Source organism: Urocitellus parryii, chromosome 3 (genome assembly GCF_045843805.1).
Source record: "Urocitellus parryii isolate mUroPar1 chromosome 3, mUroPar1.hap1, whole genome shotgun sequence".
Classification (NCBI taxonomy): Eukaryota; Metazoa; Chordata; class Mammalia; order Rodentia; family Sciuridae; genus Urocitellus; species Urocitellus parryii.
The window spans coordinates 112,048,192-112,073,808 of record NC_135533.1 but is presented as its reverse complement, the minus strand read 5'-3'; the positions used below and the strand labels follow the sequence as shown (position 1 = coordinate 112,073,808).

General features: G+C 54.2%; 2 protein-coding genes and 1 non-coding gene across 5 annotated transcripts in view; all 3 read right to left on the bottom strand.

Annotated features, from left to right (window-relative positions):
* Positions 1–94: 94 nt before the first annotated feature.
* On the bottom strand, positions 95–2,159 carry Rasl10a (RAS like family 10 member A). The gene is made up of 3 exons (XM_026413346.2): positions 1,941–2,159; positions 786–910; positions 95–496 (listed from the first exon to the last, which is right to left on the bottom strand). Exons 1-3 carry the CDS (start codon positions 2,157–2,159, stop codon positions 229–231), a joined length of 612 nt encoding a protein of 203 aa, XP_026269131.1. The 3' UTR covers positions 95–228.
* Positions 2,160–9,801: 7,642 nt separating this feature from the next.
* The window catches only part of Ap1b1 (adaptor related protein complex 1 subunit beta 1), a 57,392-nt gene continuing 41,576 nt past the window's right edge, over positions 9,802–25,617 (bottom strand). For 2 of the 3 annotated variants that reach the window (XM_026413332.2, XM_077796014.1), the window contains 11 exons: positions 23,836–23,934; positions 22,939–23,198; positions 22,096–22,297; positions 21,296–21,316; positions 20,663–20,806; positions 16,207–16,352; positions 13,649–13,778; positions 13,319–13,403; positions 12,569–12,655; positions 12,313–12,467; positions 9,802–10,975 (listed from right to left, as the gene is read on the bottom strand). In XM_026413332.2, coding sequence (XP_026269117.1) covers positions 10,901–10,975; positions 12,313–12,467; positions 12,569–12,655; positions 13,319–13,403; positions 13,649–13,778; positions 16,207–16,352; positions 20,663–20,806; positions 21,296–21,316; positions 22,096–22,297; positions 22,939–23,198; positions 23,836–23,934 — 1,404 coding nt within the window. In that variant the 3' untranslated portion in view covers positions 9,802–10,900. The remainder of the gene's footprint in view (positions 10,976–12,312; positions 12,468–12,568; positions 12,656–13,318; positions 13,404–13,648; positions 13,779–16,206; positions 16,353–20,662; positions 20,807–21,295; positions 21,317–22,095; positions 22,298–22,938; positions 23,199–23,835; positions 23,935–25,617) is intronic. The other variant, XM_026413334.2, reaches the window with a different exon arrangement.
* LOC113200075 (small nucleolar RNA SNORD125) lies at positions 14,997–15,093 on the bottom strand. Its single transcript, XR_003302998.1, has one exon. It is a non-coding gene; the product is annotated as a small nucleolar RNA SNORD125 (small nucleolar RNA).

The following is a 25,617-nucleotide window of genomic DNA, read 5'->3' as shown; positions in this document are numbered from 1 at the left end:
GGCGGGACTTAGGGATTGTGTCCAATGAAGTGCTAGGAACGAGCTCCCAATCAGATACATAGCCAAGTCCTTTCCATCGACTGTGACCCAATGAAGCCCCAGAAAGGATTGATCTTGTCCAATGGGGTGTTGGGCCCCAGTGTAGTTCAAAGAGAGGCCGGTCGCCCAGGAGACTAGGTGGGAGTTTTCCTTATCCAATCAGGGAGGAGATTTCTCTGTCCAATCCGGTCACATGAGGATACAGCGCGCTGGATGCAGCGCCCCCTGCAGGCGCAGGGCTGGGTGTGCAGGACGTGCGCGTACCAGAGCACAGCGCAAAAGCTCGCGGAAGAGACGCAGCACGTGCCAGTTGTACTTGGCGGAGCATTCGAGGTAGCCACAGCGCCAGCCCCTGCGCACCAAGGCGGCCAGTGCACGCCGAGGTCCGAAGCGCAGCCGCTGCCGGTCCCGCTTGTTGCCTACCACGAGGATGGGTGCCTCGGGCGCTCCCGCCGGCCTGGGGCCCGGATTGGGGATAAGAGACACGGTGCTGGGGACCCCACAGCCAGAGAAGCCCCTTATCCCCGCCCCAAGAATATACACACACAGGTGCATTCTTTCCTATGGCCAGAGACCTCCAAGAAATAACAGGCCTGTGTGTGCCAAAGACTTATGTTAGAGACCTTCCTACAGCAATGACCTGATCCTGCAGCCCCTAGTAGGGGAGCATCTTCCCACTCCCCTCGGGCAAAGGCCTGGCCCAGTCAGGCCCCTCTCCCCACCACCACCTCCTGCCGCGCCCCCACCTGGTCTCCGCGATGCGCTGCCGCAGGGCCTTCACGTAATCGAAACTGTCCGGGCTGCAGATGTCGTAGACGAGCACGAAGGCGTCCGTATCCTGCAAGCTCCAGTCTTTAGAGTCAGGACATTCCTGGGAGCGGGAGGCCGGGGTTTGCGGAAGCCGCTTTCCCACCCTGCTGCCCCTTAACTCTGCAGGCGACACTAAACCCACAGTTCATTTTCAGGCCTTGGTCGCTCATCCCCATCTCTAAGAGCCCTCCTCCAAGCTTCCTGGGCCTTACCCTCCTTATGGTGATGTCCAGTGTAAATTTCTCCAACCATGTCTGGAGCCTGTCGGCCACCAGCCCTCCTTCAACCTCGCCTTCCTTTCCTGTTCCCTCGCTCCCATATTCCTTTTCTTCCTTCCAGTCTCCCCCAGCTCAACTGCAGTCGGGCCGCTCCCCTCCTTAGCCGCCCTCGCAGGCTACTATTGCCTGTCAAGCCCAGGGCCCTGGAAACCCGCCTCCCTCCAGAGCCCCAGACCACCCGTCAGCCGCAGCCATGCCCACTACTGTTCACTCGGAACCTACTGTTCTTTCCACCTCGAATGCACTTTGCACTTTACCCGAAACCCCACTCAGTCTTCCAGGTTCAGCTCGGTGTCATCCGCTTCAGGAAGCCCTGTTTAATCCTGGCTTTTTCCTCTGAGCCTCTCGGACATTCACTCCAAGACTGGAGAGCTGGAGTTAGCACAAATTACTAAATGTCTTTGCTCCAGGTCACAGGAATGAGGGAGCAAAGAATTACCTCCTTTAGGAAGTATATCCCTGTGCCTGATTCCAATCTCTCCCACTGCTCAAGGTTCTGCTCAAGGCTCCAGACACAGCCACAGGACCGTGCAGCGACACGCGCTGGTCCAGTCCCACCAATGGAGGTAGGCAAAGATAGAAACACCCACGGCAACAAGAGAAAGCCTTGGCTAAGTCGCGGGGTTTAGGTCCTGAGCTCCTCCAGATGGGCGGAGAGGGCTCAAGTACAATACCGGGACACACCATTTTTTCTTCGATTCCTTAACATGGTCAGGAGCCCTGAGACCATCCACGTGGACACGCACGTGTGCAGCAAGCCCACACACACTCCTTACACTGTCACACGCCCCTGCCCACCACTCACGCCGCTACCTCGACACCTCCGGGGCTCGGGCCGGGGCCAGCGACGTCGCCGTCGCGGATGCTCAGGTCGTAGACAGCGCCGTCGAGCAGCACCGCGGGCCGATAGAGGCGGGGCCCGTCCGTAGGTCGGTGGCGTTCGGGATAGTCGCCGAACAGGAACTGGCGGATGATGGCCGTCTTGCCCACTCCGGGAGCGCCCAGAACGGCCACCCGCAGGCTGCCCCCCATGGCCGGCCCGCGCTGCCGCGCCCCGCGCCGGAAAGCTTCATGGGCGGGCGCCGCGCCGTGCGCGCCCAGTCGTGCGCCCCACGCGCCCTGTCCGGTGCGCCCCGGCCCCGCCGCGCTCCTCGTCGCCTCGCTGAGCAGCCGAGCACAGGAGAGGCCGGGCCCGGAGACAGGGCTGGCGGCGGGAGGGCAGACAGCCGAGCGGGCAGACAGTGGCGGACGCACTAGCAGCTCGGGCGAGTGCCAAAGCTCGGGAGAGAACAGACCCGGCGCGCCGCGCGCAGACACCGCCTCCGCCCGCAGCGCCAACCGCGGCGCCGCCGGGCAGCGCGGGGCCCCGAGGTCCGACCCCCCTGCGGCACGGGTTCGGCAGCAGCGCAGCCTCTCGGCGCTTCGGCCCCTCTGTCCTCTCCAACCAGCGCCGGGAGTCACCGCCCCGGCCGCGACTGGAGGCGCGAGCAAAGCGAGTCAGCGGGGGAGACAGAGATGAGGTAACTGCCCGCCCCTCCCACCCCCTACCCTCCCGGGACGCCCCTACCGGGAAGGGTCGTGGGAAGGTGACTGGAGGACAGGGAGCCCGCTCCAAAATAGAAGCCCCTTCCCGCCCGCCCCCTTCTCGTCCTCTGCTCCCAACACTGATCAAGCAGGCTCCTGACAAACCCTGGCCCACTGGAGTAGGGCCGCCCAGGGCGCGGATCAGGTCCCAGCTGTGACCTTGGAAGAATCGCTATACTGTGCTTGGTCTCTGCTCTGCATCCATCAAAGGCAGAAACCTTCAAGGGCTTTTGCTGCTTCCGAGAATCTACCAAGTGTCAGACCCTTTTCCAAACTGTTCCTTACTTGATCCTTAAACCTTCAGCCTCAACCCTGGTATCTCCATTTGAGGGAAGAGGAAACAGGCTGGAGTGAGAAATCTCCAGGGTTAGAAGAAAAGTGGGGCCCCTAGCTGTCTGGTGGCCTTGCTGTCTTCTCTGAGGGACCTGCCACCTTCCTTTCACCCACAGGAGTAAAATGGACAATATGTAAATATTGTAAAACAGCAGCCTGGCAGGGGAGGAGGGGACAGAGGGGACTGAACCCAGCACACACTGAGTCACAGCAACTCAGCCTCAAATCCCTGCCTCAATAAGACTGGAGGTAAATAAATAAAGGTCCAGAAATTGGCCAACACCACCTGTCACTGCTAAGGCCATTTCCTTCAGGAACTTCCACCTGTAGCTTCCCTCAAAGGACAGTAACATCCTAACCAGACTTCCAGAGCCCAAATCCCCCTCCCTGGAACTGGACAGGAAGTTCCTACTGCCAATTTGCAAAGTTGCACCCCTCTCCACTACACTAAGGGATTCTGACATCTCTGCTCTCTGCCAGGTACTGAGGTGAAATGCACAGATGTCTGGTTTCTACACTGACCAAGGATTTCATTTACTTAACAAATATTAAAAATCTTACTGTTTGCCAAGATGCTGAGGGAGAAGGGGGAGCAAGTACTGGGAATTGAACCCAGAGGGGTTTTACCACTGAGCCCCATCCCCAGCCCTTTTTATTTTTTATTTGAGACAGGGTCTCACTGAGTTGCTTAGGGCCTCGCCAAATTGCTGAGGCTGGACTTGAACTTGGAATCCTCCTGCCTCAGCCTCCCAAGTTGCTGGGATTATAGGCATGTGCCACTGCACCTGGCTGCTGACATGGAGTTTTGAAGGAGGGTCAGAGAGAGGAGGAGGAGAAGGAGGAGAAGAGCATGGACAATACACCCTCCCCAGCCCAGGGAAAGGTGGGGGAGCACGGAGGCGATCCTGGGCAACCTCACACCATTTCTCTCACAGTGGCAGTGTTTTTATCTCCCATGCTGGAAGAGGGCCTCAGCCTGATTTCACTTCTCTCCTCAACCTTGAGGGAGCTCAGCCCACCTCAGGCAAGGATTCTGTCTTCAAGTTCAGTGAATAGGGACGTTTGGCTTCATATTTTTTCATAGTGTTTCCCTTCACTCGATATCCCTTTTTACATTTTTTCTTGTGAATTTAAAAAATTTTACAGCTTCTGAATTTTGTGAGCTGTTTCCCTTCCTTTGGGGAACAAGGAAGGGAGTCAGTAAGTTTACCCCCCAACCTTTCTGGTGGACACTGGGCGGGTCTTGATTAAGAATTTTTTTTAGGGGGGGCAGAGGGAAGGCTTAGGGGGGAAATTGAACTGAGGGGCCCTTGACCACTGAGCCATCTCCCCAGCCCTATTTTGTATTTTATTAGAGACAGGGTCTCACTGAGTTGCTTAGGGCCTCGCTCAATTGCAAGGCTGGCTTTGAACTCTATCCTCCTGCCTCAGCCTCCCTGAACGGCTGGGATCACAGATGAGTGCCCGGCTCCTTTCTTCCTTTTCTATGGAGTGCCCTCTTCCTGGGCAGTGATTCTCTGAGAACTCCAGGTAGGGCTCTGTGCGTGGCACCTCTGAGTCCCCTCATGGCTTCTTGGTCCGTGCTTTTGGAATGATGGACACTGTGGACTGGGAAGGTCCCAGGGCTCCCACAAAGCTCTGCACAATCCTCAGGGGTGTCACCTTCCCTAGGGACTCTCCTGTCAGCATCAGTAGCAGAATTCCCACTTCCTCGGGACTGTGATGTGCAAGCCCTGACCCCAGAGTCACCTGCTCATTGAGACTCGGAGAGCAGTGATTGGCCTGAGCTGATCAGCAGGAAAGGAGATTGTAAAGAAGCCCCCTGAGAAGCCCAGCTTTACCCGAGCCCAGGTGCCAGAGGGGCTTCTAGAGGTGGTCAACTGGAATCTTTGGCCCTTTGGAGAGGGACTTTAGGGAGGTCCCCGTCACTCATGCAGACTGTTCTGAGCTGTCATGGAGTGGGCGATCCTGTGGCAGGCTTCCCAAAGACCAGCAAGTTGGACGGCTGGAGCTGCCTGGGACATGGATTTCTGCGTGTCTCTATTTGGAACTGCGGTGTTGCCGCCGCTCTTCCTCCCCAGCCCCTACTCCACAGTGACCTCCCCGGCCCTCATGTTTGTATCCAGCATTTCAGGGACACCCACCACACACACACTTCTCCTTTGGCACAGGAGACCTAGCACTGGCTAGTCACTCTTGTCCTCTGTGGCTTCTGAGAGAGACACATCTGCAGCCAGGTTCAGAGAAATGGAGACAGGAGCCTTGGGCTGGTGAAGGGCTGTGGGGTGAGGGGTCTCCGGGAGGCACTAGCCTGGCTGGGGGTGATGGGCATGAGAAGGAGCCAATGACACACCTAAGCTTAGCCCTCAAGGATCTACCCAGATGGTAGAGAGGGTTGGGAGTGGGCCTGGGGAGGGGCAGGCACTGGGGGAGAATTTTGCTTCCCCCAGTTCTTTGCCCACAGCCTCCGAACAGCAGCAACCTGGCAGCCTCCCCATTACCTCACCCCCTCAAGTGGCATCCCCCACAGCTGGCCTGGATCTGGACACTCCTTGGGCATTGGCCTGGCTCCAATGTTTAATATAAATATTTGATGTGATTCAAATAAAATGCCATCTTTTAAAACAAATAGTTCTAAAGTACAAATGGGGAAAAAGAGGGTACTCTAAGTTATCAAAACATAAAGGTACTTCTTTGTGGCCTGGCGTGATGCCTGTAATCCCAGCTACTCTGGAGGCTGAGGCAGCAGACTCTCAGCCCAGGCAATTTAGTGAGGGCCTATCTCAAAAATAAAAGTGGCTGGGGATGTAGCTCAGTGGTGGAGGGCCTGGGGTTCAATCCCCAGTAAGGGACGGGGCGGGGGTGACGGCGGCAGGGAATCTTTTTGAAGAAGGCAGAAACCAAAGAACATTCAAATTCTCTCCAGAACAGAATTCAGAAAAACATCCGAATATATGTGAAAATTCAGTATATGATAAAAATGGCATTTTAAATCTGTGGGGGAATGATGAATTATTCAGTATATGGTGTGGAGACAACTGGTTAACCATCTGGGGGAAAGGGGAAGTTGGATCCCTGGCTCCTTCCTACATACAACCCAGATGGAACAGAGGGAAAGGCAAACACTAGGATCTGACAAGTACTAGAAAGAAAAGATCAAACGGAAAGCAGGGCTGGGAGTGGGGAGGCACACCTGGAGCCCCAGCGACCCCTGAGGCGGAGGCAGGAAGACTGCAAGTTTGGGACAAGCCTGGGCAATTTCGTGAGACCCTGTCTCCAGATAAAAATAAAATAAAGAACTGGGGTGGGCTGAGGGGGTAGCTCAGTGGTAGAGTGCTCCTGGGTTCCATTTGCAGTCAGCCCTCAAATAAAAGGCACAGGGACACTGCAATGAGTGAATAATGGAAACACTCTGAGATTCCAGTACAGCACAGAACAATGTGTATTGCAAGCTCTGGTTGTATGTAAGAAGGGGGGAAGGAAAACGTATTAGATGCCATTTGGACAGTCATGGTTTCATTGAATGGGAGAGAAACGGGAAGGAGCCAGAAGGCTTTCACTCCTATCCTTTATTACCTTTTGGATTTTTTTTTTTTTTTCCAATACTGGGGACGAAAACCAGGGCTTCCTACATATTAGCTATGCTTTCCAGCTTCATCTCCAGAACTCCAAGTTAAAATATAAAATGTGGGGCCAGGGTTGTGGCTCAGAGGGCAGAGTGCTTGCCTAGCATGCATGAGGCCCTGAGTTCGATCCGTGGCACCATATAAAAATACACAAATAAAATAAATGTATCGTGTCCATCTACAACTAAAAAAATGTAAAATATAACTTTTTTATACCTTCATTTTACTTATTTATTTATATGTGGTACTAAGGATCAAACTCAGGGCCTTGCATGTGCTAGGCGAGTACTCTACCACTGAGCCACAACCGCAGCCCCTAAAATGTGAACGTTTGATGAGACCATTCTGGAGCTCAATCCCACAGCTGCATTTGTACCCATGAGCAAGGATGTATGTGGGAGGGTGCTGGCCTGCAGCACTGCTGGGACTTGCAGAAGACAGGAACAGCCTGCTGCATGTCCATCCATCACAGGGACTGGCTAATGGTGGCCCATTCATCCGCAGAATACTAATATGGGTTTGACTCCAGAAATTACTGTCAGGGAAAAGCAGGATGGAGAAGTGGCTCCGTGGTAGAGCACTTGCCTAGAACGCCTGGCTTCAACTCCGGATCTCACCCCCCTCCTCTCTCTCTCTCTCTCTCTCTCTCACACACACACACACACACACACACACACAGAACATGCTGGAAGTGTGTAGGTGTGCTACCATTTCTTTGGTAAATCTCTCTAGGGATTTGCTTGGACACACATAGACGAGCATCTCTGCAAGGAAAAAAAAAAAAAAACTAGCAATTTTTTTTTTTTTGCCTCCAGGGAAGATGAGACTGAGGAAAGGTGGGAGGGAGAAGTTTATCCTTTGTATAATTGATCTTAAGGCCCTGCATCACTTTCTTCCTGAAAACAAACACAAACCACTAATTGAAGATTAAAAATGCCAAAGGAGGGGGTGAGGCTGTGGCTCAGTGGCAGAGCACTCGCCTGGCATGTGTGAGCACTGGGTTCAATCCTCAGCACCACATAAAATAAATATAAAATAAAGGTTAAAAAACATAATGCCGAAGGAGGTCTCACCACAGCCCTTAGCATGGGTGTGTATCTGTGGGACCCTCTAAAAGGAACTGGTTGCTGTTGAATTTCCTAACCAGCTGGGAAGGCCCAAGATGCTGGAGAATCTTCTCAAAGAGAGCCAGGGCTGGCAGGGCATGGGGGCACATGCCTGTAATCCCAGTGACTCCAGAGGCCGAAGCATGACGATAGCACGTTCAAGGCCTGCTTCTGCATTTTAGCAAGACCCTGTTACAAAATAAAACTTAAAAAGTAGGGGGTGTGGCCCAGGGTAGAGGGCCTTTGGGTTTAATCCCCAGTACCCTCATCCCCCAAAGCCATGGTGCTTCCCCAAGCTGCAGGACTTCCAGGTCTGAGAGGTGGGGAGGCCTGAGCTGAGCAGGTGGAGGAGGCATGAGATGGGAAGGACAGGGAGGCCGAAGGGCTGGGATTGAATAGCTCCTAAAGCACTTTTCCTAAAGGCCTGGTGGCCTGGCCTTCGGTGCCAGTCTTCCTGATGCAATGTCCATATGTAGCACCCCACACTTGGAGAACTGGGAGCCTGAAGGTCCTCTGCCTGTTTCCCCCCAGTATATTAAGCCTGAGGAGCTGGCTGGGTCTCCTCTTGCTGGGTGCTGTGTGGGCAGAATCATGGGAAGTTCCTGCCCACCATGCTCTGAGGTTTAGGTAAACTGACTTAGGAGGGCAAGCCCATGAACACACCCTGTTCAAACAGGCCAGCTGTGTGTGTGTGTGGGGGGGTATTGGACACTGAACCCAGGGATGCTCGACCACTGAACTGCATCCCCAGCCCTTGCTTTTTTTTTTTTTTTTTTTTTTTTAAATACAGGGTCTCACTACATTCTGCAGACTGGTCTCAAATTTGTGGTCCTCCAGCTTCAGCCTTGGGTTTCTTGATTACAAGTGTGCACCACCAAGCCCACTCCGGCCTTTCTTTTTCTTTGGTTGTAGTTGGACACAATACCTTTATTTCTATGTGGTGCTGAGGGGGAACCCAGGGCCTCACACGTGCAAGGTTAAGCCCTCTACCACTGAGCCCCAGCTCCAGCCCATCTTTCTTATCAGTTCTCCTCACCCAAGGTCTTTTGACTTGGGCCTCTGGTGGCCCAATGTCAATCCAGTGGGAACAGCTATCCTACATGTCCACTGTCTGGCCTTGATGGTAGATGTCGGGGGAGAGGAGGGTCTGAGAAGCCCCAGGATGATGACGCCAGCAGTCCTTGCAGGCAGTGACCCCATCCAGGAATCCTCTAAGGGATTCTTGGATCTGGGGATGCAGGCAACACAACAGGTGCAGCTAGCCGTCAGCTGCTCCTGCAGCTCACTGGCAGGCAGAGCCTCAAGCAGCATCTGCCTGGGGCCTTCAGAACCTAGATCTTGAGGGGCTGTAAGAACCAGGCTTGTACAATCAAGGGCCTTGCCTTTTTTTTTTTTTTAAATCTCTGTTCCCTGGGGCAGCACACTGGCACCTCAGGGCTCAGAGGCGGGGCAAGATGCCCAGCCAAAGGGGCAGACCATCTTTTCCTGGTTTCCAGCAGCTGGGCAGGCAGGGTGTTGGGGGCTGAGCGCAGAAAGAACAGGAGCGGGTGGCTGGGGCTGAGGTGGTCTGGAGGGACCCTGGCTGCTCCTCCCTGAGAAGCAGGCAGAAGCCCCACCAACCAAGTGGAAGCTCTGCCAACAGAGCCTGCCTGGTACTGCTGCCCTCCCCAGGTCAACACCAGAATTGAGGCCACACAGAGCAGTGTCCTTGGTGGTATCTGGTTCAGACTTTGCCCCTCCTCAGAGATTCTCCTGTGGCTCCCAGGAGCCTCCCAGAAGGCAGGGAGCCAGGGGAAACCCAAATGGGATGCCAGCCCTCCTGGCCAGTGGCGAAAGGTGAGAGCGCATCAGCTGGGGAGGACTTGGGATCAGTGGCAGGAGAGGTGCCAGGGAGACCAGCAGGCCTCAGAAGTTGGTTTCCCAAGGACAGGATGGAGGGAAAAACCCTGTCCTCAGTGTGGGGCGCAGCTTGAGCCCAGGATGCCCGCCCAGAAGAGCCTCAGGACCTGACACACCGGCCAGGGAAACACTTGATGTCATCATTTTTATTCACTTTCTCTTTTTGAAAATAAGAGTAACATACAATATATATTTTCTATTTGTATATATTAGATATAGTTACTGCGGGGGTCAGACAACATCCCTGGCCACTTGGAGACAGTTTTCAAATCTGATTTTTGGGGAGGGAAAGAAGTGTCCGTGACTGCCAAAAGCAGAATCTCTTTATTATCAAACAGCAAAGACAGGAAAACCTAATGCGCTGTCAGACATTGGGAGGCAGGGGAGGGCAGCTGATGCTGGAGAAGCCCCAGGAACCCAGGCAGGAAGCTCACCCGCAGGCCCGCAGCCCCATCCCTTGGTCCTGTCTCTGCCCTGCCCTGGGCTCCCCAAGAGGATGCCAAGGAATGTATCGAGGCAGTAACGGTCCTCAAGAGCAGGGGGTGGGGACGACATGGCTGCTGGGGGAGCAGGAGCCCAGGCAGGGGCTCTGGGGGCTTCTGTGAGGTCTTGACATGGGGGCAGTCACAGGGTACCAACTTGTGGACGGTGGGTGGGTGGTGCAGGTCCAGAGCTCACCTTGGCTAGCTCAGCTCAGCTCCTGTCACACCCATGAACCCTGGAGCCCCTGATCCTGATACAGCAGCTTTTCTGGTACCCAGGGGACCCTCCCCACATACCCAGGACAGGCTGCCAGAGTCCACGCAACTTGAGGCGGCAGTGGGAAGGCCTCTAACACCAACCCGAGAGACAGCAGGGCCTGTCCAGCTGGGAGCCTGAGGAGAGCGCCACACTCATGCCCAGGCACAGGCGGAGGAGGGGACCCTGCAGCCTTGCATTAGCTTTCACTGCCACGTGGGCTGTTTCCTTCACTCCCCTCACCTGACCCCATGTGAGCAGCAATGGAAGAGGGGTGACCAGAGCATGGGGTACACTGAGCTCTCCCCCAGGAGGGGGACCACTCTGCCCCAAGGACCTGGTGGCCCCTGCAGTCAGGCCCTGGGAGCCCCCTGGGTGGCCAGGAGCCCTGCCCCCTCCCTCCCATGAGGAGATGAGGAGGAGGTGCTGCTACCCCCTGGCGGCTCCTCGACAGGGCTGGCAGGAGGCTGGGTGGGTGCTGGATGCCTCAGTTCTTGAGGATGGTCTCATAGGCCTGGTAGACGTGCTGGGACACCTCTGGTGCTCGACACTTCAGGGATAGCTGCAAGGGGAGAGGGGCAGAGGGGAGAGCACTCATCCCCAGGCTCTTCTGCAGGAGGAACACCAGGGGAGGGGAGAGAGCAGGTACCAGATGGATGAGCGTGACATGCCCACGTGGCCTGGTGGCAGCTGCGGCTGGGGCAGATGTGAGGTAAAGCAGAGGGGGTGGCCATCACAGCCAGCTGGGTGGGGACCAAATATACTTGCAGCCCACACACCTGCTGTCAGCCTCGCCACCAGAGCCCTACTGGCAAGCGATGTGACTCATGAGCTGTAAGCTACCAGGAGGGCCTGGCCTTCCACAGCCCCTGGAGATCTGGGGTCCTCAGGACAAAGACTGACAGGAAATCCTGAAAGGGCAGAGGGCTGGGAGGGAGCAGGTGAGGTGCCCAGGGCTTGTTCCTACAAAGACTGCCTCTGCGCTGACGGAGGTGTGCGCCCCACGATTCCAGGCAGAGGAGGGAGAAACCAGCCACCCCTCCACTCAAAAGTAACGGTTCTAGAGGATGCAATTAGGAGGGGGCGGGGGAGTCGAGTTTTGGAAGTGGGCAGCAGTGGCCCCCAGGGCTCTTTGCACACTGTGTGTGGAAGTGGGGGTGTTGGCTCCTCAGGGGCTGGAAGCACGGGTACATGGGCAGCCTATCTGCCCTTCTGCTTGGCTTTGGGAACAGCAGAGTGAAGTGAGGCCAAGAGATGGGGGTGCATAGCATGGCTGGGGAGGGGGGGTGGGAAGAGGAAGAGAAAAGCAATCTGCTAACCTCCAAGTCCTGCACCACGGCGCCAGCAGGGAAGGTGGACATGCAGCAACCAAACACAGGGAGACGGAAATTACCACCACCGAAGCCACCACCGCACCCTCTCCCACTGTAGTGCCAAGGCCACCAGCGGGGCCAGAGGAGGCAGTGTCTGCAGGTCTGCAGGGCCATGCCTGCCAAACCCAGGGGTGCAGGGAGAAGCAAAGCCTGGGGCTCCCCGTTCCTGGGAATAGCAGCATAGGCTCCAGGACAACCAGGCACACATGGAGGCCATCTCCCAACTAGGTCTGATTCTGAGGCTGGGGACCACAGGCGGCTGAGAATCAACGTCCTCCTGGCTGGGCACTCAGGCACTGGCATGACAGCAGGGCCAGGGCCTGTTCTCGGCAATGCCACTGCCCAGGTGGGAGATGCCTGGTGTCTTACCTGATAACTTGAGGGGGTTCACTGTAAGTTTCTAGAAAGGTGTTTTTCAGAGACAACCGAGTCTAATTCACACCAGGCTCCAAGGGACCCTCAGCACAACCCCCCACTGGCCTGGTGGCAGAGCTCCAGGACTTCAGGCAACTGCAGGGGTTCTCACCATGAAGCTGGTGTTGCCCGGCTGGATCCGTAGCTCTGCCAGAACCCAGATGCCATTGGTCAGTTTCAGGGACTGGTAGAGCATGTCCTGGCCCTCCACATTCCTCTTGGCGATGGTGAAGATGTTGCTGCTCTGTAGCTTGCTGCTCACAGTCTCTAAGGAGTCAGACAGGGCCCAGGTCAGCGAGGGGGGTGCTGGGAACTGGCAAGGCCCAGCGGGAACCAAGAGGCTGGGCTTAGGCTTGGGGAGTCCTCACCTGCGTTGAGTGCACAGTCTCTGATCTGGAACTGGGCTTCATTCTCATTGGGAATATCTTTCCATGTGGCCAGGAACATTTGCCGATCTGCAGGGTGAGTGGAGTTGGGTAAGAGATGGGACCCTGATATATGTATGGCCCCTCAATGGCATGTGGCAGGAAATGGGTCTGGTCTTTACTGTCTGAGGACAGGTACAAGCTCCTCCACAGCCCCTTTTGCTTCTCCAAGCAAATCCTTAGCTCTGTGATGAGGGCACTGGGGATGTTCCCAAATGACCCCAAGTTTCCCACCTCTCTTCCCCTCCCCACTCCCACCTCTTTCTCCTCTGGTTCTGAGCCACCTGCTTGTTAGTCATGGCCTGCCTCCCAGGGCTGCTGCAGCAAGCGAGAGATGACGTGGGCCCAGCACTCCCCACAGGCTGGGCAGGGCTGAGCCCCTACTGCACTGCCTTCTCCAGGTTCTGGCCCCAGCACACAGGATGTGGGCACCAAGCATGTGGCATGATCTGTTCCTCCTACAGCCTGTAGGACAAGGCTGCGGGTGCAAGTAGGAGAGCCCACAAGCAAAAGATCTCCTGTGTGGCATAAGCCATCTGCCCAGCCAGGGCTAGGGGCCCCAGCTACGCCGCCTGCTACAGGCTCTGCTGAGGGATTCACCATGGGGCAAGGCCATCCACTGATCCTTGGCAAACGCCAGGTTCCCAAGCCAGGGCACACTGCAGAGACCCCAGGGACTCCTTCATGACTCACCCATTTTCCCATCCTCCACAAAGAGGATGTGCAGTGGGTACAAGGTGCTGAAGTAGAAGACATCAATGTTGTTTTTCACAGCCACCTAGGCACAAAGAGGTCCCCAGTCAGTCCCAGAGGCTCAACACCCTGATTCTTGGGCTGACACCACCTTTGAGGCCCAAAGGAGGGCATTCCCGAGCATGACCCTCCCCTTGTTCCCTCTGATCTGGGCCGCCCCTGGCACATATGTAGCCCAAACCAGGACTCCACAGACCAGCCCTCTGCTGCCACGGCTGGGTCCCCTGGGTCCCTGGGGCCAGCAGGCAGGGAAGCACTGCTGGAACACACCTGGAGATTGTTCAGAGGCTCCATCTTCATGACTGAGCCCACTGTGTTAAGAGGCAGGGAGGTCTCCACCGTCTGGTTGGGGCTGAGCGGCGCATGCACCTGGAGGGGGGCGGCGGGGGCCAGGCCAAAGCTGGGGAGAGAGAAGCCCCCGCAGGGATGGCAGGGGAGCAGGTGCTAACACACGCCAGGTGGGCTCTTTAGGCCAGAGTGGGCACAGAGGTGAACAAGGAGCCTCTTCACCAAGCTGGCCTTGCCCAAACTCTAGGCTAAGGGTAGGACGGGCTCCCGACCACTGCCACACCCCCATGGCTGTGGAGACAGGAGGCAAGAGCCTAGCGCCTGCCGCTCTGCCCCACTCTCGCTGCAGACTGAAGCACATCTCTTCCCTTCTCCTCTGAATTGGAGCCTGGGCAGGTCCAAGTTTAGTACAGCCTTGCCCTGCTCTGCCCTTGAGCAGCTCCAACCTGACACCAGACACTGACTCTTTTAACTTGAAAACTCAGTGGCTACCCAAGTCTCTGCTGCCAATTCCCAGCTCCCGGGAGGGGTCTGACCATCTTAAATGAAAGCCAGATTTCACTGGGCCAGAAATGGCCACAGAGATTCAGGAAAGTCCTGTTTATCTGTAGAGCAGTGTGGACAAGAGCAGTATGTGGGCAGATCCCACAATTAGGAGGACCAACCCTTGGTGTGAGAGACACCCCCACTGTAGGCTCTTGGTAAATTACAACAGCATGGACTGTGACCTGAACTGAGGCCGTGGGGTGGCCATGCTGGGCATGTGCTAGCACAGCAGTTTCTATCCTCATAAAAACAGGCAGATGTCATCCCATCTTTCAGGTGAGGACAGGGAGCCTCAGGGAGGCACAGACTCATGCCCAGACCATACAGGGTGAGTGACACTATTAAGAATCAGAACTCAAGCTTCTGGATTCCCACTGTGCTCTTTACCCACAAGGCCAAATTAAGCCTACCTAAGAAATAGCAGGAGATGACATAGGAAACCTCAGGCCTGCATGGTGGCTCAGCAAGTCAGGCCTTCCTGGGACCTCTACCACTGCCACTGTGGCCTTCTGCAAGGCCCTTGCCCTTTCTGAATCTATTAAAAAGGGAAAATGGCATTAAGTTTCTGGGCTGTCAGGTGATTCCATTAAACAACACTCCAAAAGCACTTGGCCCAGGTTCTGATACCCAGGAAGTCTTCAACACACAGGAGGTTTGTTATGAGCAAGTGTTGGGACGATCCCTAGTACTTGAGTGCATGTGTGGCCTCTAGGGTCCTCTGAGAGAAAGTGGCAGAGCTGCCCTCGCCTTCCTGATCCTGGGGTGGGAGCCCCAGGATCTCCCTGAGGAAGCAGCCCCTTCAGTCAACTTCTTAGAGGCTCACTTTGCTCATCACTGGAGCTGCTCAGGAAGAAGATTCATCAGGAGGGGCTGCTTCGGTTCCCCAGAGAGCCCTAGCCTCGCTGCCTCACCAATCCAGCATGGTGCCAGACAAGTGAGCTGCCCTATGACATGCAGTGTGGGGACCTGAGTGGGTGAGGATCCTGGAGCAGCCACCACTCATTCCCAGAGGAATCTGATCTTGTGCCACTGGGGGGTGGGTTGGGGTAAGGAGGCCCACTCCCCACCTGCTTTCTTAGAGTTGCTTCCTGACACAAACGTGACTAGGGTCTGGGAAAAGAGGATTGAGCTCCTGACAGTGGGGGGACAGTCCCCTTCTGGTATGGAGGAAGCCTGTTAAAGGGTGGTTGCTGGGTTGGAGCTGGGGAGTAGGTTTGCTTTCTTTCTTTCTTTTTTTTTTTTTCTTTTGGTACTGGAGATTGAACCTGGAGTGCCTCACTGAGCTACATCCCAGTCCTTCCTTTTGTTATCTCTAATTTTTTTCTTGGTACCAGGGATTTGAACCCAGGGGTGCTTAAGCACTGTGCCACATCCCCAGCACCCCACTCTCCCACTTTTTAAATTTTGAGATAGGCTCTTGCTAAGTTGCTCAGTGCCTTGCTAAGCTGCTGAGGCTGGCTTTGAACTTGCGATCCTCCTGCTTCTGCCTCCCAAACTGCTGGGATTATAGGCATGTGCCGCTGTACCTGGATACCTTTTGAGACAGGATTTCACTAAACTGCTGAGATTATAGGCCTGTGCTTCATAGAGCTGGAGTTTCTTTTTTCTTTCTTTTTTAAAAATATATTTTCTTAGTTATAGGGGGACACAATGGTCTTTATTTTACTTTAGGTGGTGCTGGGGATCGAACCCAGTGCCTCACACATGCTAGGCGAGTGCTCTACCGCTAAGCCACAACCCCAGTCCACAGAATTGGAATTTCTAACAGCAGCATTTCTCCAGCCATCAAAGGAAGCAAAAGTAAGTGGGGGACACCCTTCCTGCTCCTCCTGGTACTCTGGAGTCTACATAAAAAGGTTGAGTGGTGTGGGGATCACTGTTGTGGAGTTTGGCCAGAGAGTGGTGAGGAACATTTATCTTCTCCAGGCCCCCTGTGGCTGCCAGCTCTGCCTGCAGGCCAATAGACTCTGGGCAGGTTGGCCTTGGGAGCTCACCTGTTGCGGTTGAACTGGATGGCAAAGTCCGTCATGACCTGCAGGGCCTTGTTGGTCAGCTGCAGGTCCATGGAGATGGAGCCCACCTGGCGGGTGAAGGTGCCTGAGATCTCCAAGCCCTTAGCCTTCATGGCTGGGAGCCAGACCTGCAGGGAAGACCGGGGTGGGGCTCTTACATGTCCCTTTCTCTGACCCAAGCTCAGTAGCCCACCTGGGGGCTCCTTTTTCTTTCTCCTGAAGGGACCTTACAGACTGGCCACTCCTGCCATCTCAGGATGATAGTGATCCCGTGGTTCACCTAGGGCCACCGCATGGTGTGGTTGCCATCAGAATAGCTGGGGATGTGACTGGTGCACCCAAGGGCTTATCCAGGTCTTCAGAGGTCAAAGAAAACACTTAGCAAACAGGGCTGGGGAAGGCAACCAGACAGGTGAGCCCTGCCAGCCTCCTGACAAGACAAGGACAGAGCTGAGTGCCTAACGACATCTTGGATTCTGGCCAGAACCTGAATCCTTTCTGTCACAGTCTGTCCTCTCTTACAGGATGCAGGGCTGGCCTTTCATTGTCAAAAGTGGCCAAGGACAGTACCCAAGAGGACCTCTTGTCTGGGAAGCCCTTGATGCCTGGCTGCCCTTGTCAATGGAGTCTCAGCCCAAGACTGCTGCCTCCAGGAAGCCAGCCTCCAAGCTCCTTCCCTGTATTTATGTCCCAATGATGGGAAGGCAGATAAACTTGAGCCTGTGTGCCTGTCTCTCCTGCTCCCACAGAGCTCTTTGAGGGAAGGCTTGCTTTTTTGTTTTTACATCCTTGGCTCAGAGCCTGCTGTGGAGCTGGCATTCAGGGAGTGTTTACTGAACAAACAGTAGGAATCACAGCGGTGCCTATTAAGGGTCACATAGGACCCTTGGGGTCACACAGATGCCTCTCAGGCTGTTAGTCTCCCATGGCTGACTTACTGACCCCTCAAAATCCTAACAGCTTCCACAAGTGTCCATAACCCTCATGCTGAAGTCATGTATCCCAAATCCTGTCAATGCCACCTGCCCCCAGGATCTTCACTTCCCAATTCTTCCACTGAAGCCACCTATGTCTATGTCAGCAAACCTCCCCAGCTAGGGCAGCACCACAGGGTTCTGTTCCATTCCCCTTCCCCCAGTAGCTAGAGGCATTTTGTGAAATTCAAATGTGATCATGGCATCCTTGAAGACCCCTTCTAACCTTGCAATGGCCTCAAAAGCCTGAGGCTGCTCCAGGCTCAGCATGCCCCAGCTCCTGGGAACCCACACCTCCCCATCCCTCTGCTTGGAAGGCACTTCTCCACCCCCACCGTATCTGGCCGACCCCGGGCACCTTTTGCATGCCCTGGACAGATCTCTGAGGGAAGAAATGACCATTTCCAGTTCTAAGCTCTAGGCTGTGACTGAGCACATAGGAAGCAGTCAGAGAGCGGCCGAACCTGGCCCCAAGCCCAGCTTCCTGGAGGGCTCCCCCCAGCCCTGCCCCATAGGCCGCACGCCTCCTCTTGTTTTTAAATTCCGTTTTTATAGTATTGAGATACTGGCTGCTGGGCAAGCACTCTGCTGCTGAGCCACATCCCTATCCCTTTTTAATTTTTATTTTGAGACAGGGTCTGCTAAGTTACCAAGTTGGCCTTGAATCTGCCATTCTTCTGCTTCAGTCCCCACGTCATTGGCTGAACCAAAGAACTGTCCCAAGCTGCTGACCCACATGCTGGAGGAACTCAAAATTCTTGTACATAGGGAGCCCTATCCCTGCTGACCAGGAGGGGTTGGAAAACATATTTACCCCAAGGCAGGTGGGGAAAGCACATGAGGCAGACAATTCCAGTAATCACATGCTGCCAGGGACAGGCAGATGATCTGAAGGGAGAGCACATGCGCATCCTCAAACCTTCCTGTGACTAAGGTAGTAGGGAAAGTCCTGACCTGTTGCAAGGACTCCTCCTCCAGGCAACCTGCCCCGATTACTTCTAACTTAGCAGTCCCCTTGCCTCTCATCCCTGGCACTCGCTGCTGACTAGAGACGCTCCTCTGGCCCTGCACTAGGACAAAGCAGTGATAACGTGTTACGGTTACCATATAAACAGAGACCAGCTTGCTGAGGGCCCACACATGACTTTACATTTCTGGTACCTTTCAGTGCCTGGCAAGGGTTGGCACCCTCAGGGTTGCAGGAGTCTTTGCTGGTCTGTTTTTCTATCTTGCCTTATGCTTGTTATATGGGGCTTTCAAAGGGTATGGGTCAACCTCATGCCCTAGTGTGGACAATCTATAGAGTAATTAGTCAGCTGATGCAATTTACATCATACCGCATGCCCTCTGTTCTCTGGTCCTGCTGATGATTCTGACAACCCATGCATGACATTATGGCAGACACATACGCGGTTCTCACTTTGGGTCACAACGTTGCGTTCAGTTTCAGACGGTCACTTACCAGTTATGAAACTGTAGACAAAAGCATTCAGATTTCTCAATCAAAAAATGGGACTCACTATAACATAAGGCTGCAGGAGGCCTCCGTGGGATGGTGGGTGCTGGGCAAGGCTGGTAAAGGGCCTGGTACACCAGTGTGCCACTAGTGTCAGAGCTGCTGTCTGAGGGCCTCTTGGGGCCCAAACTCTGCTGGGAGGCTTGCCTGGGGGATCTGCAATGGCCCATTAAGAGTCACATAAGACCACCATCACTGCAGGTACAGCTGGCATATCGTGAGTGAGGTTACGTCCTGGCCCTTCAAAACAGGTCTCACTGTGTCCCCAAAGCCTACCTGCCTTCTGCTCCGGTGAGGGAACCTCAGAAGAGAGGGACTCTGGCAGATATAGCTTCTGACATGAACGTTGTGAGGGGATTAGGCCAGATATATCCTTTTTAATGCTGATAATGTGCTCTCCTTAGTCTCAGACTCACATGTTCTCATGCCCTAAACCCAGCTCTCCTTTCCTTGGCACCCTCTGTCCTGTGTCCCCATCTCAGCACCTCTAGTCACCTGGCTGCTCAAGTGAGAACCACCCCAAACCCTTAAACATCCTGATCTTCCCATCTCCCAGGGAGCTCTCAAGTCCAGCCTGTGTCTACCCCAAACACCACGCCCCTCACCCAGACCCTCAGCAGTGCCCATCCTCCCTGCCAGTTTCCTTGAGTGGGCTCTCCACTTCTGCTCCTCCACACCTTCTCTGGAACCTGAGTATCTCTCTCAGGGCAAATCAGACCATTTCATCCCTCAGTTTAAATCCTTCCTGGATTTTATGCCTGGATCAAGAGTAAACACTCAGCTTGACCCCGTGGACCTGCTCTTCCTTGTTAATCTCCCACCTAGCCATGAGCCTTAGGGGATGTGCTGCCCTGGGGAGCACAATGGATACTTGTGAGGCATCTCCAGACGCTGCTGGGGGCCTGCCTGAGTGACCTGGCCACCATCACTTGCATAAGGGGGGTGCTATTATGATTTGTGGGTTGGAGTCAGGGATGCTGGACATGCTGTCCTGGGACAACAGTCCTGGTGACAAGCACCTGTCCTGGGTATCTTTGCAGCATTTCCTGCATGGAAAGTTCTAGGACTATAACTCAAGGGGAGCCTGTTCTTGGTCTTTTTTAGTGGGATTCAGTCACTGTTTCAGAAATTAACAGTACTGTTGGCCACATCACTCAGGGTGCCCAAGCTTTCATCTACAGCTGTCACAGCCACAGGGAAACTTTAACACATCTTTTGGGGTAGGTGGGTGTGCCCAAGCATTTACATTGAAATATGGGTTTGTATTTTCATCTTTTTGTCTCCTTCACCCAGTGATAGTGTTGGACTATTTTTGAAATTCTATGTGTAGATGGGTTGAACAGTCTACCAATTTTCTTTAGGGACAGGAAGGGGGCACTATAAAATGTCTTATAGGCCGGGCACGGAGGTGCACGCCTGTAACCCCAGCAGCTTGGAAGGCTGAGAGGAGGATTACAAGTTCAAAGCCAGCCTCAGCAATTTAGCAAGGCCCTGAGCCAGTTACAAACAGACTAGGGATGTGGCTCAGCAGTTAAATGTCCCTGGGTTCAAACCCCGGTATTAAAAAAATAAGTCTGTAACTGAAGCAGTGGGTCTGAAGCACTGAAAAAATACTGTGCCTGCTCAGTGCCCTGACAAGGTCAGGAGCACTCACTCCTCTCTCCCCTCCAGGCCTTGCTATGGGCAGCTCCCTGGCTTTGCACCCTTCCTGCATTTGCTTAGCTAATTGTGACTGTTCTGCAGGCCTATGCTCAGCAAGCCCTCTTCTAGGAAGCCCTCTTGGGTTCCCAAGCTGAAGTTAGTTTCTCTTCCTCTGTGCAGCTATGGCCCAGCTTCTCTTGCCATGCCAGCTTGAGCCAATTCCCTGGCCTAGGCCTTTAAGGAAGTCCACATACCGGTCTCTATAATTTTTCTGTATTCCTGCTATGACTGAAGGCAAGGTACTTACTGCTTTGGGGGCCACGTAGGATCCTGACAGGGTGCCCACACCACTGGTCAAGTCAAAGAGGTCACTAAGGCCACTGCTGATGGGTGCTCCTAGTCTGGCTGGTACTGCTGCTGCTGGGGGTGCCCCAAAGCTGGGGTCTCCAATCTGGAAAGGGAGAGAGAGAGAGAGATCAAAAGCAGGGACATCAGGGGCATGGCAAGAGTAGTCACCTGAGTTTAGGAAACAGTGGAGATGGGGATGGGACAGCTCTCCACATCAACTCTAAGTTGTAGAAACAAGAGAGTGAGATAGTTGAAGGAGAGATGATAAGCCCTCCCATGCCCTATAAGGGGGGTGACCCATGGATAAAGGAAGGACCCCAGACATACTACTGGGTAGGATGTATTAAGCAGACCAGAGATCCTCAGGATGACAAGGTAATTTGTCATGGGGTGGAAAAGAACACAGTGAAAAATTCATGGTATTCAGGGTCCAGTGGCAACTGGATGCCAGGAGGTCAAAGCAAAGGCTGGACCAAAGGCCAGGGCTCAGCAAGGAGGGACAGCTATGACATCACCCACCCCTTGGGATGCTGGGCTAGTGCTCTGAGGAGGAGCAGGGAAGAAGGCTTGGTGACACAGGGTTGAACCGTACCCCTTCAGGCTCATCCCCCATCTCCAAGCAGAAGCAGCAGGGTGGAGAGAACAGGCAGCAACATGCAGACAGAAAAGCCAGGAAAAACAACACAGAAACAAGAAAAAGGGAAAGAGGAAGATTAGTCAACTGTGGCTCCAACCAAGATGAATTTGGTTTGAGGCCCCGAACCCTGTCTTCTTATGGGAACTACTCCCGTGGCTTTACCCACCACCCTAGTGGTGCTGACTGCCACACGTCTGCCCTTGTGTTGGGCACCTGAACTGAATAGGGCAAGAGAAGGGCTTGGCTGTCCCCCACCACCTGGCTCTACCACCTACCTAAGAAGCCTGGGGAGACCCTGGGCTCCTCTAACCACCCACTCTTCCAAAGTGAAGGGAAGTTCTATTCTGATCTCTCATGGGCCTCTCTCAGAGGCCTGGCTGAGCTGATGTCCCCAGCTGGTGTAGCCTGAGGATGAATGGATGCTGGTTTGGTTCTAAAGCCCTGAATAAAGCAAAGGCAACTGAGGATTCAGGATCAAAGGAAGGGGCTAGGAGGGGCTTGTGAGCAGTTCGGCAAGGGGGCTGAATCCTATCTCTGCTGCTTAGCGCTGTGCTTACAGGGAAAGTTGTCTAAGCCTCAGTTTCCTCATCTGTAAGTAGGAGTGACCCAATCACCTTCAAGGGCAGGCATAAAGACTAAATATAGCGAGCCTGAGGCACTTGGCTAGTGTGGCAAAGGGAGAGTATTCAATAGCTATTCCTCTGAAGATCATTATCAACATCACCTGGGGTCGGGGTGGGGGACCCAGGACATACCAGGCTGTCAAGGCCACCACCAAGAAGATCCACAGCTCCCATCTGCACTGAGGAGGTGGCCAGGGGTGGGCCACTCACTGGGGGACCAAGGTCCAGGTTGAGGAGGTCACCTAGCAGGTCGCCCTGGGTGGGGATAACATCTGGCTGCTCACCAGCTGGGGCTCCAGCAGGGGCTGTCTCAGGGCTCTCTGTGCTCTCACTCCTGCCAGACAGAAGGGAGAGGGTCAGCAAGCAGGAGTGTCCAAACATCCCAGGGAAGTCAAAGAGATTCTAGTCTCCAAGATTATCCCCAGGACAAGCACTGAGTCTCCTTGCTGCCCCAAGGGGGCTGTATGCAGCCCTTTGCCTCCCCATTTGTTCATGTGGTCCATCTCTGGACTCTCCATGGGGGTGGATGAAGGGAGAGAGCCATGTGTGTTTACTCTTTGGCTCACACAAGAGAAAACTCTATGCCTGTTCCCAAGGACTGTGTCATCAGGCCAAAGCAGTCACCTGGAAGCAGCAGAGGAGGTGGTAACAACAAGGCTCTGGAACCACAGAGAACTGGGTCTGAGCCTCAGCTCTGCTAGTGTTGAGTCCTTGACTGGCCACTCAAACTCTATGCCCACTTTCCTCATCATCTAAAGGGGGACATTTTCTTTTAGCTGTTGATAGGTCAAATGAGGTCATCTAGTGAATACCTCATGTGTAGTTAGGCATTGGGTAAGAGGTTGTTAGAACCATAATTGCCTCAGACTCATGCCCTGCCAAAGGAAGTCACATGAGGCCCCAGCGCCTGTGCCATTAAATCACTGAACTGAGAAGGCAGGTGGGCGGCGCAGCCCACGGGCTGGCTGCACTCACGAGGCGGTGCGGGGTGGTAGGCTCTTGTGCACCACGCCCCGGCCCCCTTCCACAAAGGCGCTGGGTGGTTTATGGTAGACGGAGGCCAGCGTGCCAATGTAGCAGATGAGCTCGTCCAGCAGTGTGGGCTCAATGAGGTCCGTCTCCTCAGAGATGAGTGGCTTCTCGGCCAACACCACTTCCTTGGCAGCCACTGGGTCCGTGGACAGCAGGCGCCAGTAGATGTAGCCACGGTCCCGCAGGTCCGGGTTATCTGAGTCCTTAAGGTAGGTGAGAAGCCCATGAAGCCCCTCCCCACCATCCAAGTGTGGTCACAGGGTTGGCCAATGACACCAATCCTGAGCACACCATGAGCCAACCCCCGAACCACTTAAATGGACATGTCCCAGCCTCTGGCTCATTCCCTGTTTTTTTTTTTTTTTTTTTTTGGGGGGGGGGCTACTGAGAATTTAACCCAGAGGCAATTTACCACTGAGTTATATACCCAGCCCTTTAAATGTTTAGAGACAGGGCCTCACAAGTTGCTTAGAGACAGAGTCTCACAACTTAGCCTCACTAAGTTGCAGCTGGCTTTGAATTTGGAATCCTCCTGTCTCAGCCTCCTGAGTCACTGGGATTTACAAGTGTGTAAATCACAATCCCTGTGGTTTTCCCCTTCAGCCACTCTTGTCTCAATTCCCAACTGCTCTCTGTGTCCCCCTCCCTGCCCTCTGGTGGCCCCTATCTCCCTGATTTATATTCTATCTCAGCTTCTTCACTTGATCCCCACCACTTGGATTTGTCTGTAACTCCGGGATCCCTGAAGCAGGTATCTTGGATCACTCAGTGACCAAACTCCCACAGATGCCATTCCCTGGGGTGAGACTAGCTCCCAGGCCTGGCTCCTGAGACACCCACCTGAGTGGCCAAACTGAGGACCTGCTGCACCAGCTCCTGGGTCTCTGTTGGCTTCTTCAGAAACAGCTTTACGATGGCCGTCAGAAGCTGCAGCTGGACCTGCAGGGAGACAGAGGGGAACAAGGGTGGGCTTCATGTGGGAGTAGGAAACCAAATGAGTAAAGGAAAGTAAAAGCCAGGAGCAGCTTGTCCAGGTTTGGTGCTGCCACTGGACACAGGCTGAGGCAGCTGGGGTGCTGATGATGCTGAGAGGCCGAGACTGGTTTAGTCACTCAGGAAGGAGCTGGGGATGGGACCATTTGGCCAACCTAAGCGGGATGGAAGGTGTTACCCAGCCTAGGCTCCTGAGCATCTGTCAGCTTCAGGCCCACAATACCATCTGAAAACAGGTGGCAATAGTGCCACTGAAGTCCAGGGAACTAGGTCAGTAGGACCAAAGAGCCAGCCTGTCATGGAGAAGCTGCACTCCCACCAGAGGATAAGAATTACTCCTGCCTGGTCTTCTATCCACCCTCAGCCTGGCCAGTATCTCCTTACCTCAGACGCCACCCCCAGGCTCACACTTCTATGGTCTCCTCTACCCACCTCACTGGTGCTACTGGCCATCAGGCTGTCATGTGGCTGTGAGCTCCCTGTGGGCAGGAATCATGTCTGTCTTACTCACTGCTGTGTATCTCTAGTTACAGTTCAGTCTAGTGCCTGATATGTAGTAGCCACTTAAGAAAAGAGATCCATGCAAGAGCAAGTCACTGTACATGGCCACAATCTCATTTGCCAGTCCTGGGATAAGAGGGTAGGAGTAGCAGTTGTAGTAGCCTCTCTTGGGCCTGTCCAGTAAGGCACGAATGGCTTAATCACTCTGGCTTGCAGCGGGGCTGACAGCAGGAGGCAGAATGAAGGACATGCAGTGTTTTTCTGGGATTAAGCAATCCAGAGACCCCGTGATCTGAGTACACTTGGGAGAATGGGAGAGGAGCAGTGAACTGGCAGTTTCTATGGCAGAAGGCAGCTCAGGACCTGGCTTCCACACTTGGCTTGAGCTCCTGGCCAGTGGCCTATAGGATGTCATTTACCCATAGTCTGTGAATAAGAGGTGGGAGGGAGTTCTTGTGAGCTCTGAAAATGGCAACTATGGCAGCTGACTTGGAGCTGGAGTCAGATTATACCTTATTTGGACTCTCATTCTATCACTTCCCAGCCAGATAACCCTGGACTTGTCATTTAACTATTACTCCTTTTTTTTTTTTGGTACCAGGGATTGAACCCAGGAGCCTTCACCACTGAGTCACATCCCTAGCCCTGTTTTTGAATTTTATTTAGAGACAGGGTCTCATTGAGTTGCTTAGGCCCTTGCAAAGCTGCTGAGGCTGGCTTTGAACTTGCACTCCTCCTGCCTCAGCCTCCCAAGCTACTGGGATTATAGGCATGAGCCACCACACCCTGCCATTTAACTTGAGTTATATTTTCTTTTCTTTTTCTTTTTTTTTTTTTAAGAGAGAGTGAGAGAGGAGAGAGAGAGAGAGAGAGAGAGAGAGAGAGAGAGAGAATTTTTTTAATATTTATTTTTTAGTTTTCGGCGGACACAACATCTTTGTTGGTATGTGGTGCTGAGGATCGAACCCGGGCCGCACGCATGCCAGGCGAGCGCGCTACCACTTGAGCCACATCCTCAGCCCCACATCTTTATTTTTATATGGTGCTGAGGATTGAACCCAGTGCCTCACTCGTGCCAGGCGAGCACGCTACCACTTGAGCCACATCCCCAGCCCCTTGAGTCATATT

Excerpts from the sequence above, each read along its gene's own strand:
- Rasl10a (XM_026413346.2), bottom strand. The coding sequence starts at position 2,159 with ATGGGGGGCAGCCTGCGGGTGGCCGTTCTGGGCGCTCCCGGAGTGGGC. Across the intron at positions 911-1,940 it reads CGAGCCCCGGAGGTGTCGAG|GAATGTCCTGACTCTAAAGA; the intron begins GTAGCGGCGTGA and ends TCCCGCTCCCAG. Across the intron at positions 497-785 it reads CAGCGCATCGCGGAGACCAG|GCCGGCGGGAGCGCCCGAGG; the intron begins GTGGGGGCGCGG and ends TCCGGGCCCCAG.